Genomic DNA, 15779 nt, shown 5'->3' on the forward strand with positions numbered 1-15779 from the left:
CAATTTTCTCAACCTCTCTTGTATCATAAAACCAAAATAAAAGCCCTCCAATTTTCTCAACCTCTCCTGTATCATAAAAGTATTCCATGCAATCATGTTTGAGATATTTATTGCAGCAAAGCCAACTATAGCTCCCATGACAATTGCCAATCCTATGATGGAATTTTCGTCCTCTTGCATCATTGCCTCACGATCCATGCTTAATGCGGGTGGAGGGGAGGCAGCACCCTCAATTGAGTTACAGAAGAAGAAATAGTCCCCACATTGTCCAAGTTCCCCTTCAGAGCATGTGTTAGGGAAGCTAAAGGACTGGCTTCCTATTGGGATTGGATCTTTTAAGCAATTATGGGCCATGCTGAAGGATGACAAAACGTTTAGCTCGGCAAGAGATTGAGGTATTATTCTTGAAGCCTGAAGGACCATTGAATGATAAATCCATCATCAATGAGTCGCACATGCCCAAGAATTCAGCAGGTACAGAAACAGAGAGGTGACTCATGCTTAGATATTCCCAAACACATTCCAGATGGATCCATTCAATAAGTTGTTTCTCAAACATTTTAAAAAAATGTCCTAGGACTTGAGGCTCCCGTGGAGTCTACGAAAGACGGGTTGTATGCAAGCTTACTTCCGCGTATGGAGAAGCTGTTACTGTGTTTTGATTTTAGGTAACCCAAGTCATAATGGAGTAACGTTACAGTCAACCCAAAACCTGCCCGCTTCTTGCTCTATGTAATGTTGGAGGAAAACGTGGGTACCCAGTGTGTCATGCCTCAATAGTCTGTTTTTTCTTGATGAATACCGCAAACTCTTCTGAGAATGTATCCCCATTTGGAATTTCAAACAGAAGGCTCTCGAGTTGAGTCAAACTTAGAGGAGTCTCCCCTACCAGTGAATTAATAGACAAGTCCAAGTAGAAGACATTATCCAGCTCACGCATCCACCATGGAATGGCTCCAGTCAATTAATTCCATGACAAATCTAGCAATTCTAATTATTTAAAATTCCTTAGCCACAAGGGGTTAGAACCTTTGAGAGCACAATTTACATTGGTAAGAAACCATTTAGAACTTCGTTTTCCATCCTTCGGTATCTTCTCTCCTTGAGAGTTCATTGTTAGAATCCAGGACCTCTAGCCGCAACAGATGGAACGGTCTTTGAGGTTAGTTCGGGAAAGGAATTAAAATAAGTTTGGTGACCCAAACCTTAAAGGGCTCGTTTGGTTCGCGGGAAAAAAAGGGAGGAAAGTGTGGTCAACGGGAAAGTAATGAAATGCCTCTTGTTTGGTTGGAGTTTTCAAAGGAGAGAGATAGAAAAGTTGTATTCCCATGGAAATATGATTCCCACATTTCATGGAAAAGTCTTTTCCATGAGAAACATGGAAAGTTACTTTTCCATGAGGCGGGAATCATTCCATCTTTATTTTTTTTCAAAAAGGCCCTTTAGCATTAAAGAGGTATTAAAGACCTAATTTTTATTAAGGGTATAATAGGAATTATACATAACTTTACTAGGAAAGTGGATGGTCAACCAAACATAAGCACTCTATAAATCTATCACTTTTCCATGTTTAACTAAACATACCAAAAGTATATTTTCAGGCATTCTCTTCCTCGAAATCTTCTTCCCAGGAAACATATTCCTAGGAAGGAAAATGATTCCCGCGAACCAAACGAGCCCTAAGAGGCAATTGTGATTCCTGGGCTCATGGCTTGAGCCAGGCCGTAGGTGGTTGCGTCCCTCTTCGAGAAATAAGGGTCGCGAGCAGGAGCCCTAGACGTGAAGAGTTGAATCAACTGTCTGTTTGGTGGGCCGTTCTTGTAAAGAAGCTGCGAGCATCAATTAGTGGTTCTTGGAATCCTTGGGTTAGTCAGTTATCTCCTTGATGGAGCCTTGATCTTTAATTACCTTTTTTTTAAGGCACGACTACAGGGCTTTACAATAAATATAGCTCCCAACGTCTACAGTTAAACATATCTCACAATTGAGTTGATACTTCTCGATCAAATCCCAAATAACTGAACTTGAGTGTCTAGCAATATAGAAGACTACCCAGTTCACTGCACTGTTCACCATTCTATAAATATAGATAGCCTTAAAAGATTGCAAGATACTGTTGATCCTCCTTATGTCCTCCAGGATAGTGTGGAAATCCTCAATATAAATTTGCTGATCAACTAACTAGCTATTTACCATCCTAGAGTCTCTCCCAAGAATTACATTAGAGGCCTTTAGTATAATGACTGCATAAACCAAATCCTCTCGGGCTCCCCTCATCTCCACGAGAGAGACCACAACATCATACAGATAGCATTAAGGTCGACGACAATTTTCCGAATCATCCGATTTGAGGTATATCGAGTCGTATCAAAAGCCGTCTGAAATGATTCCGACCTTCGGATCGAGAAACAAGCGCAGGAGAGGGAGAGGAAGAAAGATAGAGAGGAAAGTAAAGAGAGAAAGGAGGAAAAGGGAGAGGGAGGAAATTAAGCTTCTGGTTAGAGGAAATAAAAAAAAATGCCAAAACATATGAACAGAGACCAAATAATTGTATATTAAAATATAGATTATAAATATAAAATTATATAAAAATATGGATTATAGATGTAAAAATTATTGATATATTCACGTATGAAATTCTGGGCTGGGGATGGATATTGCAAATAACATACTGAATTTGTAATTCATTGAGATGCTTGAATTAAGAAATAAATAATTTATAAATACGTTGTGAAATTAATGAATTTTTAAATCGTATGGAAAAATAATTCAAAGACATATTTGGCCAATGAAGAAATCGATGTGGATAGAATATTTCATATCCTTTTCATTTACATAATTTTCAAAATGTTGTCATTCTACCCTCATTAATCTTCCGGTCCCACCGAGATGGGAGGTTGGCAAGGTTTCAACGGCAATATCAAATATGCATTAACTTTGAAAGATATTTATACGTTGCCATTAAATATTTCTCCAGAAAGTGCTGAAATCTGCGTGCATGTGGACTTTTATGGTTACATCATTTATAATGGTTATTGGGAGCTTGCGGTTGACTGCCTACCTAAATTGTAATATAATTTTGAGGTCACATGCAAGAAAAATTACAATACATAGATTAAAAAAAAGCTATGGTATACAAGTCGGGCAAGGAAATTAGTAATAAAAGCCAACAGTGAGTGAGGTTTGAACCGTCATGGACTAGGTTTCTACCTCAGTATAATTATGAGACCCTGGAACTGGGCCCGGTCCATTTGACCAGCCCGATCCATTTGACTGGCCCAGTCCCAAGATTCGGCCTCACGTGCATCGCACGTGAGGTAGCGGGATGAGAATCCATTGTGAAGGCCCACGTTGGGTTGGGCCGGCCTCTAAGTAAGGGCGACCCAACACAGGAAAAAAAGGGGGAGGGAGTCTCCCGATCGAAATAACCTCCCTCCCCTGTTTCAAAATTTTTTCCCTCCTCCCGAATCCATCGGAAGGGAGGTTATAGGGTGATAAAACCCTACCATATCAGGCGAGGATCTCCTCCCTTTCTTTCTAGGGCATCAGCCAAGAGGCTTCCACACACAAAAAAAAAAAAAGAGAGAGAGAAGGGAGATTGGAGTTCTACCATGCCGCGGGAGGGATCGGAGCGTTCGCCGTCGATCCGGTTGGGAGGATCTCGTCGGAGGCAAGGTGAGCACCCTCTCCTCCTTCTCCTTCGTCATTGGCCATTACCTCCTTGGAATATGGCCGGGAAGCCACCGGATTGAGAAGATCCGAACCCGCCCTCGGTGGCTTGGTTCTTTCTTCCGTTCGGCCGGCTGCCCCTGGCGTGGCGCACCGCCGGCACTGCCACAGGCCGACGACCATGGGGCCGGCCGTGGGCCGCCTGTTGCCGGGCACCCTTCCCCCCTTTCCATCGGGAAGAAGGAAGAAGAGAGAAAGAGAAAGGGGCTTCCCATTCCCTTTCTCTTATTATATTTTTCTCTCTCTAGTTGGGTTCTCTTTTTACACTTGAATCTGGGGAGATCATTGCTTTGAGGACTCTACATAGTCTTGGAATGTTAGATTTTAGAGGACCCTTTAGAGGATTAAACAGGGATCCTGGATTATCATATATCTTGAGTAAATTTTTAATAATGATTTGATTCTGTAGGGGAACAATCTATTGGACGAGAAGACACTGAGCAGAGTCCTGCGCATTCCGGTTCATAGATCGCCGTGAGGGCGGGTGAATAGTTTGTCTGAGTTTTTCAACAAAGGGTAAGAATCCTTGTACGCCAATCTTGCATGATATAAATATTTTTACACCATAGATGTTTGATATGCTATGATCCAGACAGCAAAAATAATGTTATATTAAATTATATTTTGATTATGTTGGCCTATGATTGGTACTATGATGGAAGTATGTATGTGCATAACCTACACCTACATGATTGGATTGATGGATGTGGTGCTCTAAGCTAACCACGTGATATTTGTTGCCACGTCACGGGCTGGAAACGTGACCGTGGTTAGTCTAAAGCCGAAAATAAATAACTAAATAAATAAAAAGAATTGATGTATGGATGTAAACTGGATTGTATGAAAAAGAACTTTGGATTTATCTTGTTGTTATGGCAGGCCCCGTCACAGGCTAAAAATATAGTACTTTGGTAGGCCCCCTCACAGGCTAGAAATGTGGAACTACAATGTGCAGGCCCCGCCACAGACTGAAAATGTAATACTTTGATAGGCCCCATCACAGGCTAGAAATGTAGAACTATAATGTGTAGGCCCTGCCACAGGCTGAAAATGTGATAATTTGGTAGCCCCATCACAGGCTGAGAAATGTGACCGAGATTTGACCCAAAGTCGGAGAGAAATTTGATCCAGATCAAGTTGAAGAAAGAAACATTGAAACTATAATCAAGATTTATGAGCTATCATACGATATATCATTCTTGTGTAACTGGACTTTTATTGATGTTTGACGTACGTTCTTATATTGATTATTTGAGTTTTTTGAAAACTGTTTATGATTTCATGAAATGTGCATCGATTTGTCGTGGTTTTCAAATCTATATTATTATTGTGTTGGTGTGGATGTGTAGGGATTCTTACTGGGCTGTAAAGCTCACCCCCTTTTCTTCTTTCTTTTTATCAGAGTTGCAGGATGCATAGATTTGGATGGGATGGGCGCAGAGTGCAAGTATCAGAGTCATTAGCTAGTTAGTTTGTTTATCCTTCTTTGATGTCGATGAACATTTAAAAGCTTTTGTAAATGAACTAAATTGATTATCTGGACATGTCGGATTTGTCTATTTGAATTACTAAATTAATTGTGGATTTGTTGGATTTTTGTTAATCATAGGCCTTGCATGATGATCTTTAGGGCACTGCTCTAGGGCTCATGCGGCCGGTCGCATACCAGACCCAGATACTGGGTTCGGGGCGTGATAGAGTGGTATCAAAGCTTAAGGTTAAGGTATCCTAAGGTTTAGGTTCAGGCGAGTGTGAGTGGGGAAAAAATATCTAATGACTTATTAAAGTATCCTCTAGATACATTTTCTTTGCAATCTTAAAATGTTAAAAGTAACTTGTGTAGGTTGATATGGCACGAGGGAGTGGACGTGGGCGTAATAGGAGGCCGACTCGCTTTGCTGATGGCTCCGCTGCTTGGACGCCCTCCGAACAACAAGAAGGTGCTCCACCCTCGCCGGCCAAGAGTATGCACCTGCAGGAACACCACGTCAACCCTGTTGGTAGTGCTTTGGAGATGGAAAAAACTCCAAGGACAGGAACCTTGGGTAAGCCTGGAATTCAGCCTAATGAACCATTGAGTGCTTCTCAGATGATGCAAGCAATGATGCAACAACAAGCTACTTCCCGTTCAGACATGATGAGAATGATAAAGATGCAACAACGCTTCATGGAACAGCATCAACAATTTATGCAGCAACAGTTACAGCACCAGCAGCAGCAGGTGTCTCCTCATGAGTATCTACAGGGGGCTGCAAGTCGGCAGGAGCATCATGTTAGTTTGGCAGAATTCAAAAAGTTTGCACCTTCAGCTTTTAAAAGCACTTCTGACCCTTTAGAGGCTGAGACTTGGCTGAATGAAATGGAAAAGGTTTTCAATGCCCTGAGATGTCCTGATGAGGATAGGGTCACTTTTGCTACATTTATGCTGCTGGGAGAAGCGGATATTTGGTGGAATGTGGAAAGAGGAAAGATGGGACAGAACGCTACATCTTTGACTTGGAAAGGATTTAAGGAGCTTTTCCGTGACAAGTATATTCCCCAAAGCGTGAGACGGCAGAAATTTCGAAAGTTTACCCGGTTAGAGCAGGGGAACATGACGGTCGCAGAGTATGCTGCAAAGTTTGAGGAATTGGCCAGGTATGCCCCAGGACAGGTGGAGAATGAAAGAGAACGAGCTGAGAAGTTTGAAAGTGGACTTAGAGCCCGAATCAAACAACAGGTGTCTACCTTCGAGCTTTCTTCCTACAAGGATGTGGTTAACAAGGCTTTGGTAGTTGAAAGGGGCTTGAATGACGCTCAAGAAGAGAGGGAAAGAATTTTGAAAAAGAGGAACAGACAAGCTGAGTTACAAAATAAGCATGGCAAAAATACTGAATTCAGGCCCAAGAAACAAACTACTGTGAATAATAAAACTCAGCGCAAGGATACTGTAAAATACTATAGATGTGGCGGACCCCACTATCAGAGCGAGTGCAACTGGTTCAATGGGAATTGCTTTTCGTGTGGCCAGCAGGGCCACCAGGCAAACACCTATCCTAATCGCAGTGAGCAACAGGCTCGACAGACACCTCAGCCTATTCCGGGAGCTCCAGCAAATCAAGTATCTCAGAGTGAACAACAACGAGGAGGACAACAGGGGTCTAGAACTCAGGGGCGAGTCTATGCTCTTACGCAACAGGATACCAATGCCTCTAACACTATGGTGACAGGTACGATTAAAGTCTCATCCACCAATGCCTATGTTTTGATTGATCCTGGAGCTACTCATTCTTTCGTATCTGTGGATTTTGTTAGAAGAAATAATACAATGATTTCTATGCCATTAGAGATTGAACTTTGTGTTTCCACCCCTAGTGGAGATGTAATCTTAGTTAACTCTGTCTGCAAAGATTGTATCTTGAATATTGAAGGTAGGGAAATGAAAGTAGATTTACTAGTCCTAGAGATGAAGGATTTCGACATGATCCTTGGGATGCACTGGTTGGCAGCGTATCATGCCATTGTTGACTGCTTCAAGAAAACAGTTAAATTTCAAATCTCTGGTCAGCCATAGTTTATTTTTAGTGGCAACAGAATGTTACCTCCGCCAAAAGTAATCTCAGCCATACAGGCCAAGCGACTCCTTCGGAAAGGTGATGAAGGATTTTTAGCCATGGTGATGGGCACTCAGCTGGAAGAACTCAAACTAGAAGACATTCCTATTGTGAGGGAATTTTCTGATGTCTTCCCAGAGGATTTGCCAGGATTACCTCCTGATAGAGAGGTTGAATTTTCCATTGATTTGATTCCTGGCACTGGACCGATTTCTAAGGCCCCATACCGGATGGCTCCAGCTGAATTAAAAGTGCTAAAGGAACAACTACAGAAGCTGTTGGACAAGGGTTTCATCAGGCCTAGTGTTTCTCCTTGAGGTGCTCCTGTACTATTTGTAAAAAAGAAAGATGGCAGTTTCCGGCTTTGCATAGATTATCGAGAGATAAATGGAGTAACAGTGCGGAACAAATATCCTTTACTGAGAATTGATGATTTGTTCGATCAGTTGCAAGGGGCACAAATCTTCTCAAAACTTGATCTACGCTCCGGATGTCATCAGTTGAAAATAAAGGCTGAAGACATACCAAAGACAGCATTCAAAACTAGATACGGACACTATAAGTTTTTGGTTATGCCTTTCGGGTTAATAAATGCACCGGCAGCCTTTATGGATCTTATGAATCGGGTGTTCAAACCCTACCTGGATAAATTTGTGGTAGTGTTTATTGATGACATTCTAGTCTATTCAAAAAGCCCACAGCATGAGGAACATTTGAGGACAGTATTGCAAACTCCTAGAGAAAACGAGCTTTATGGCAAGTTGTAGAAATGTGAGTTCTGATTAAACAATATCACCTTTCTCGGGCACGTGATCTCCAAGGATGGCATCTCTGTTGACCCAAAGAAAGTGGAGGCAGTAGTTGATTGGAGTAGACCTACTAATGTGTCCGAGGTGCGCAGCTTTTTGGGAATGGTGGGATACTATCGGAGATTCGTTGATATTAGCCCTTCCATCTGGAACAGGAGGCTTCAGCATCTATAGTGATGCATCACGCAGGAGCCTCGGCTGTGTTCTTATGCAGAATGAGAAAGTGATAGCTTATGCTTCTAGATAGTTGAAACCATATGAGCTGAATTACCCTACTCATGATTTGGAGTTAGCAGCTGTGATCTTTGCTTTAAAAATATAGAGGCAATATTTATATGGTGAACATTGTGAAATTTTTACGGACCACAAAAGTTTGAAATATATCTATACTCAAAAGGAGCTGACTCCTCGACATCTCTTTGTCCGCGGTAAGGGTAATGCCCTAAACCATAAGTCTGAGTATGTCCTCTCGGACAACCGACGGTTCTTCGATTCCTTGGCCCTCTGTTGGTTCTGCTACCCGGACCCCCAATAAGCCGTGGCTTTCATCATTCCCGGTGATTCGGTGCAGACGCTGTACTTAAGGCTAGAGGGTGGTGGAGTACTCTCTGACAGAATTGACGCTTCGCTTGGGCGCTCTATTATTGCCTCCTATTCCTGAGGGGGTGATCGAGGTTAAGCCGCGTGGCGGACTATTCGCTTTTTTTTGGAGGGTGAAGCAAAGGAGATGGTTAGAGCTATTAAAGGATTATGATCTAACTATCAATTACCATCCAGGAAAAGCAAATGTTGTGGCTGATGCTCTAAGCAGGAAATCTTCAAGTAAATTAGCGGCTCTGATCACTATGCAAAGAAACATTTTGTTGGACTTGGAGAGATATGAAATTGAAGTACGACTGCATGATCCTCAAGTACGACTTGCTAATCTTATGGTGCGGCCTATCCTGATTGAGAGGATTAAGTCATCTCAAAAAGATGATTCAGAATTACAGAGGATAAGGGGAATAGTAGAGTCTGGTGTTCAAAGCGAATTTCATGTGCATGAGGATGGTTCCTTAAGATTCGGTAGCAGATTGTGCGTCCCTAAAGTTCCAGAATTAAGAAATGAAATTTTAGAGGAGACTCATAGCTCGGCTTATACAATGCATCCAGGAGGCACAAAATGTATCAGAATTTAAAGAAATATTTTTGGTGGAGTGGTATGAAAAAGGATATTGCCCAATTTGTAGCTCAATGTCTAGTATATCAGCAGGTAAAAGCAGAACATCAGAGACCTACGGGACCATTACAGTCTCTACTTATTCGTCAATGAAAGTGGGAGCATATCACTATGGACTTTGTGACTAGCTTGCCAAAAACCCTACAAGGTAATGATGCCGTGTGGATAATTATTGACCGGCTAACCAAATCAGCACACTTTGTGCCTTTTAGAGTTGGTTTCTCCTTAGAGAGATTGGCAGGTTTATATATAGAGCATATTGTGAAGTTGCATGGGGTCCCAGTTACCATTGTGTCAGATAGAGACAGCAGATTTGTATCACAGTTTTGGAAGAGTCTTCATAAGGCTCTTGAAACCAAATTGAGCTTCAACACAGCTTTCCACCCCCAAACCGATGGACAGTCAGAAAGAACCATCCAGATTTTGGAAGACATGTTGAGAGCCTATGTCATGGATCTAGGAGGAGCGTGGGATGGCCACTTATCACTAATAGAGTTTGTTTACAATAATAGCTATTAAGCAAGTATACAAATGGCTCCTTTTGAGGCGTTGTATGGCCGGAAGTGTCGATCTCCTATTTGTTGGGAAGATGTGGGCGAGAGAAAATTGTTAGGCCCAGAGATAGTACAACAGACTGTTGATAAGGTGCAAGTGATCAGAGAACGACTTCGTACAGCTCAGAGTCGACAAAAGAGTTATGCTGATAATAGAAGGAGAGAACTGGAATTTCAAATTGGAGATCATATTTTCTTGAGAGTATCACCCACAAAAAGTGTGATGAGATTTGGGGTTCGTGGCAAATTGAGCCCTAGGTATGTTAGTCCGTTTGAGATTTTGGACAAGGTTGGGGAGGTGGCGTATCGACTGGCTTTACCACCGGCTTTATCCAATGTGCACAATATTTTTCATGTGTCAATGTTGAAGAAATATGTTCCAGATCCGAGTCATGTGGTAGCATATGAGCCATTACATCTTTAGGAGGATTTGACCTATGAGGAGTTTCCGGTACGAATTGTGGACAGAAAAGATCAGGTACTACGACATCGAACCATTCCTTTGCGAAGGTACAATGGAATAATCATACGAAAAGAGAGGCTACTTGGGAGCTCGAAGAAGAGATGAAAGTCAAGTATCCGCAGCTTTTTGAAACCTCAGGTATGTCAATTTCGAGGACGAAATTTTTCTTTTAGGGGGGGAGATGTGAAGGCCCACGTTGGGTTGGGCCGGCCTCTGAGTAAGGGCAGCCCAACACAGAAAAAAAGGGGGAGGGAGTCTCCCGATCGGAATTACCTCCCTCCCCTGTTTCAAAATTTTTCCCCTCCTCCCGAATCCATCGGAAGGGAGGTTATAGGGTGATAAAACCATACCATATCAGGCGAGGATCTCCTCCCTTTCTTCCTAGGGCATCAGCCGAGTGGCTTCCACACACCAAAAAAAAAAGAGAGAAGGGAGATTGGAGTTCTACCTTGCCGCGGGAGGGATCGGAGCGTTCGCCATCGATCCAGTTGGGAGGATCTCGCCGGAGGCAAGGTGAGCACCCTCTCCTCCTTCTCCTTCATCGTTGGCCATTACCTCCTTGGAATATGGCCGGAAAGCCGCCGGATTGAGAAGATCCGAACCCTCCCTCGGTGGCTTGGTTCTTTCTTCCGTTCGGCCAGCTGCCCCTGGCGTGGCACACCGTCGGCACCGCCACAGGCCGACGACCATGGGGCATCGCCGGCCGTGGGCCGCCTGCTGCCGGGCACCCTTCCCCCCTTTCCGTCGGGAAGAAGGAAGAAGAGAGAAAGAGAAAGGGGCTTCGCATTCCCTTTCTCTTATTATATTTTTCTCTCTCTAGTTGGGTTCACTTGGATCCGGGGAGATCAATGCTTTGAGGACTCTACATAGTCTTAGAATGCTAGATTTTAGAGGACCCTTTAGAGGATTAAACAGGGGTCCTGGATTATCATATATCTTGAGTAAATTTTTAATGATGATTTGATTCTGTAGAGGAACAATCTATTGGACGAGAGGACACTGAGCAGAGTCCTGCGCATTCCGGTTCATAGATCGTCGTGAGGGCGGGTGAATAGTTTGTCTGAGTTTTTCAACAAAGAGTAAGAATCCTTGTACGCCAATCTTGCATAATATAAATATTTTTACACCATGGATGTTTGATATGCTATGATCCAGACAGCAAAAATAATGTTATATTAAATTATATTTTGATTGTGTTGGCCTATGATTGGTACTATGATGGAAGTATGTATGTGCATAACCTACACCTACATGATTGGACTGATGGATGTGGTGCTCTAAGCTAACCACGTGATATTTGTTGCCCCATCACGGGCTGAAAACGTGACCGTGGTTAGTCTAAAGCCGAAAATAAATAAATAAATAAAAAGAATTGATGTGTGGATGTAAACTGGATTGTATGAAAAAGAACTTTGGGTTTATCTTGTTGTTATGGCAGGCCCCGTCACATGCTAAAAATGTGGTACTTTGGTAGGCCCCCTCATAGGATAGAAATGTGAAACTACAATGTGCAGGCCCCGCCACAGGCTGAAAATGTGATACTTTGGTAGGCCCCATCACAGGCTAGAAATGTGGAACTATAATGTGCAGGCCCTGCCACAGGCTGAAAATGTGATAATTTGGTAGCCCCACCACAGGTTGAGAAATGTGACCGAGATTTGACCCAAAGGCGGAGAGAAAATTGATCCGGATCAAGTTGAAGAAAGAAACATTGAAACTATAATCAAGATTTATGAGCTATCATACGATATATCATTCTTGTGTAACTGGACTTTTATTGATGTTTGACGTACGTTCTTATATTGATTATTTGAGTCTTTTGGAAACTGTTTATGATTTCGTGAAATGTGCATCAATTTGTCGTGGTTTTCAAATCTATATTATTATTGTGTTGGTGTGGATGTATAGGGATTCTTACTAGGCTGTAAAGCTTACCTTCTTTTCTTCTTTCTTTTTATCAGAGTTGCAGGATGCATAGATTTGGATAGGATGGGCGCAGAGTGCAAGTATCAGAGTCATTAGCTAGTTAGTTTGTTTATCCTTCTTTGATGTCGATGAACATTTGAAAGCTTTTGTAAATGAACTAAATTGATTATCTGGACATGTCGGATTTGTCTATTTGAATTACTAAATTAATTGTGGATTTGTTGGATTTTTGTTAATCATAGGCCTTGCATGATCTTTAGGGCACTGCTCTAGGGCTCATGCGGCCGGTCGCGTACCGGACCCGGGTGCTGGGTTCGGGGTGTGACATCCATCCCGAAGAAGAAGGAGTCCCTATTTTAGGGCTTCTTCTCCTCCTTCCATTGAGGCCACCCGAGGTAAAGCTGCCATGCCCGAGCTTCCCTCTGCTTGGAGCTTCGTCTTCCTCGCATTGCCGCTTGAGAGAGAGAGAGAGAGAGCCGAGAAGCCATGGCACGGGTGACCCTTTTCTTCCATTACCGCCGGAGAGGAAGAGAACTGCCGGTCTTCGTCGAGGCTGAGGTAAGAGTCCCTCGCCTTCTTCTCCTCCTCTTTTGATGCTTAGCCATGGTTTATCAAGGTTTTGGAACCGGCTAATCACCGGAAACTTGGGTCCAAAAATGGGTCGGCCAAGTGCTCACCGCTGGCCTTGTTCGCCGCCGCCAGCCGCCGGGGGTGGTTGGGCTTGCTCCGCCACCTCTTGCCACTGTCAGGGCCGGCCACCGCGGCCGCCCTTGGGCTCGACCGAGGAGGGAAGAAGAAGAAGAAGAGGGGGGTCATGGGCCCCTGTTTTGCCAAAGGAGAAGAGGGGAGTCGGGAGAGGAAGGAAAAAAAAAGAAAAGAAGGAAAAAGAAAAAAGAAAAGAAGAAGGAAAAAGAAAAAAATGAATAAAGAGAGGGGGTGGTTTACGGGTATGAACCCGAACTCGGGGTGCTAGGCACTTCTGCAGGGTCAGCCATGGGAGGATATTAAAATTTAAGTTTTTGTATACATATATTCTGATGAATTTTAAAAGAAGAATATGATTTTTGGATATTAGGTTCTGCGAGGGATTTGCGGAATTAATTGGATTTGTTGTGGATCGCATTCGCAAGGTAAGTGATGTAACCTCTTTACTAGATTTATCGGCAAACTATATATATTTTACGAATCGAATTATTCGTGATTACGAATTTGATGCATGGATTATATGTATATTTTTAGAATATTATATGACTCTGATTGAACGTATTTGCTTCTGATTTGAATTGTGTTTAATTGCTCTGACATTGTACCTTTCGGCTTGGAACACTGAACATAATGTGAGAAAACATAATGATTTGATTCAGACTTGCAGTCAGGCTATGTGAGAAAACATAATGCTCGTGGAGAGAGTTTCCTATATAGGAAACTGTGCCCATCCCCACCTGCCCGACGTGTTAGCCACGCTTTGGGGGGCGTTGGCAGGTAATGTACCGATGCTCAAAAGTGTCGGTAAAGACTAAAAAAAGCGCCGGGATATATCCTTTCTTTTGTAATGTATGGGTGTGCGGCGGTTGGCGCGACCCCCGGCTCGCGATCTCGGGTCGGGGGCATGACAATAATAATACAAGACTCATTTCAAATCCAAAGAGAGCCCCCTCAAACAATGGCAGGCCCAGACAAATAGCAAAAAGCAAAAAATGAAAACAGGTCGAAGGGAATGAGCACAGGAGGCAACAGCAAAAACAAGCGGCTTAGGGATGTAAGTATGTAACAGCAGCTACATAATGTATGTTTACGTATGCTTTTATAATATCTTACTACTATTTGTGGGCCATTCTCTCTGACTTTAGACCCTGCCAAGTATCTGCCTCGCTGCAGTCATTTTTTTGACAATATCTCCCGGATGCATTCGTTCTTTGGGTAATTTGCTGGAACATTGTAGCCCAATGTTGATCACTGAAATTAAGCACTCCTGTATCCTGACTTGTTTAGCGCACCTTTGTTGTATGTCATCGATAATTTCATACTCTTCCTCTCGTATCGACTGCGGATCTACGATGTTCATAATTTGAGTAGGAAAAGCCATCTCAACAAATCGATGAAGATCTAGGCTCTCATTGAAGGCTTCATCAGTGGGTCTCCTTCCTGTAAACATCTCCAAGAGAAGTATTCCATAGCTGTACACATCTCCTTGAGTCGATACTTGGCTTCCCAAACCGTACTCTGATATATGTTTGCACAAAGACAACGGCAAAAGCATAATTAAACATTCAAGATAAATCGCTCCGCAAGCAAAAAAAAAACAAAGAAGTGGATCATTTCTCCATGCCACCGAAAGCTTATATTATATTAAAAGCATAAATTCAAATCAAAAGGTAGAAATATGTTGTACTATAATGAATGAATCAGATTAGCCTATCTGTCTTTAGCTGCTCATTATTAGTCTATGTTGGCCTACGTAGGAAGAAAATGAGAAGTAGAAAAATTTGTGCATGAGTCTCACCTGGAGCGATGTATCCAACTGATCCTTTTATCGCCGCCAAGCTAGCAGATATGGAGAATGAGTTAGTAGATTCAGAAAGAAACTTCGCCAGCCCGAAGTCACTCACACGGGCAGTCATGTCGCCGTCCAGAAGAATATTGCTCGGCTTGAGATCACAATGCACGATTGGCACTGGGCTGTGATGATGAAGGTAATCTAGTGCAGAAGCCACGTCGATGGCTATGCTCACTCTCTGTTCTAAATTCAAATTCCTCATCGGGCATTGCTCATTCACTTCCGGATGCAGCCATCGTTCCAAGCTTCCATTCTCCATAAATTCAAGAACCAATGCTTTGAAATCATTACCTCTAAAATCAACACTAGAGCATGCAGTTATGATTTTGACCAGGTTACGGTGTCGGATGCTTCTCAAGGCCTCACATTCAGTTATGAAACTCCTTGAAGCCCCCTGCTGCTGAAGGTCCAGTATCTTTACAGCAACCATCTTTATATCATCCCAATCCATGACCCCTTTATATACAGAACCGAAACCCCCAACACCAATCAGATTTGCTGAAGAGAACCCATCAGTTGCACTGACCAATTCGGTGTAAGAGACTCTAACATGTTCTGTTCTCATGGCTGCCATGGATGAACGTCTCATTCTTGTCTTTCGAGTCCGGTAATGTAACACGAAGAAGAGAATCAGAGTCACACCTAGAACTCCACTGGCAACTGCGATGATCACAACCAAGATAGTCGCTTTGTGTTTTTTCCCATGGGGTTGAATAGAGGGGCACGGTGGCAGGTGCAGTTCATGGATTCCACCACAGATCTTTCGATTTCCAATAAGTGAAAATGCGCTCATATTTGCGAAGAACCCACCTAGCGGAACGTCACCTTCAAGGTTGTTGAAAGAGAGATTCAGAAACTGGAGCGAGTGAAACATTTGGAAATATTCTGGTACATGCCCGGACAGGTTGTTGCTTGAGAGGTCCAGAAAT

The 15779-nt window shown here is 42.9% G+C and overlaps 1 protein-coding gene, 1 long non-coding RNA gene and 1 pseudogene across 2 annotated transcripts in view; 2 read left to right on the forward strand and 1 right to left on the reverse strand.

The window, feature by feature from the left end:
- Positions 1-5340, forward strand: part of LOC149751133 (uncharacterized) — a 75209-nt gene extending 69869 nt beyond the window's left edge. Inside the window, exon 3 of the long non-coding RNA XR_016398658.1 lies at positions 5132-5340. This is a non-coding gene — a long non-coding RNA (uncharacterized LOC149751133). The remainder of the gene's footprint in view (positions 1-5131) is intronic.
- Positions 5341-5578: 238 nt separating this feature from the next.
- LOC149751136 (uncharacterized) lies at positions 5579-9309 on the forward strand (annotated as a pseudogene).
- Positions 9310-14034: 4725 nt separating this feature from the next.
- On the reverse strand, positions 14035-15724 carry LOC148699761 (receptor kinase-like protein Xa21). The gene is made up of 2 exons (XM_089927659.1): positions 14797-15724; positions 14035-14516 (listed from the first exon to the last, which is right to left on the reverse strand). The coding sequence occupies exons 1-2, from the start codon at positions 15722-15724 to the stop codon at positions 14140-14142; spliced, it is 1305 nt and encodes a 434-aa protein (XP_089783785.1). The 3' UTR covers positions 14035-14139.
- Positions 15725-15779: the final 55 nt, after the last annotated feature.

This window comes from Phoenix dactylifera, chromosome 16 (genome assembly GCF_051530095.1).
Source record: "Phoenix dactylifera cultivar Ajwa chromosome 16, Ajwa_hap1_PhDact_Kaust_v1.1, whole genome shotgun sequence".
NCBI lineage: Eukaryota > Viridiplantae > Streptophyta > Magnoliopsida > Arecales > Arecaceae > Phoenix > Phoenix dactylifera.

Coding starts and splice junctions, on each gene's coding strand:
- LOC148699761 (XM_089927659.1), bottom strand. CDS start 15,724: ATGTTTCACTCGCTCCAGTTTCTGAATCTCTCTTTCAACAACCTTGAA. Junction 14,517..14,796: donor AGTTGGATACATCGCTCCAG/GTGAGACTCATG, acceptor AACATATATCAG/AGTACGGTTTGGGAAGCCAA.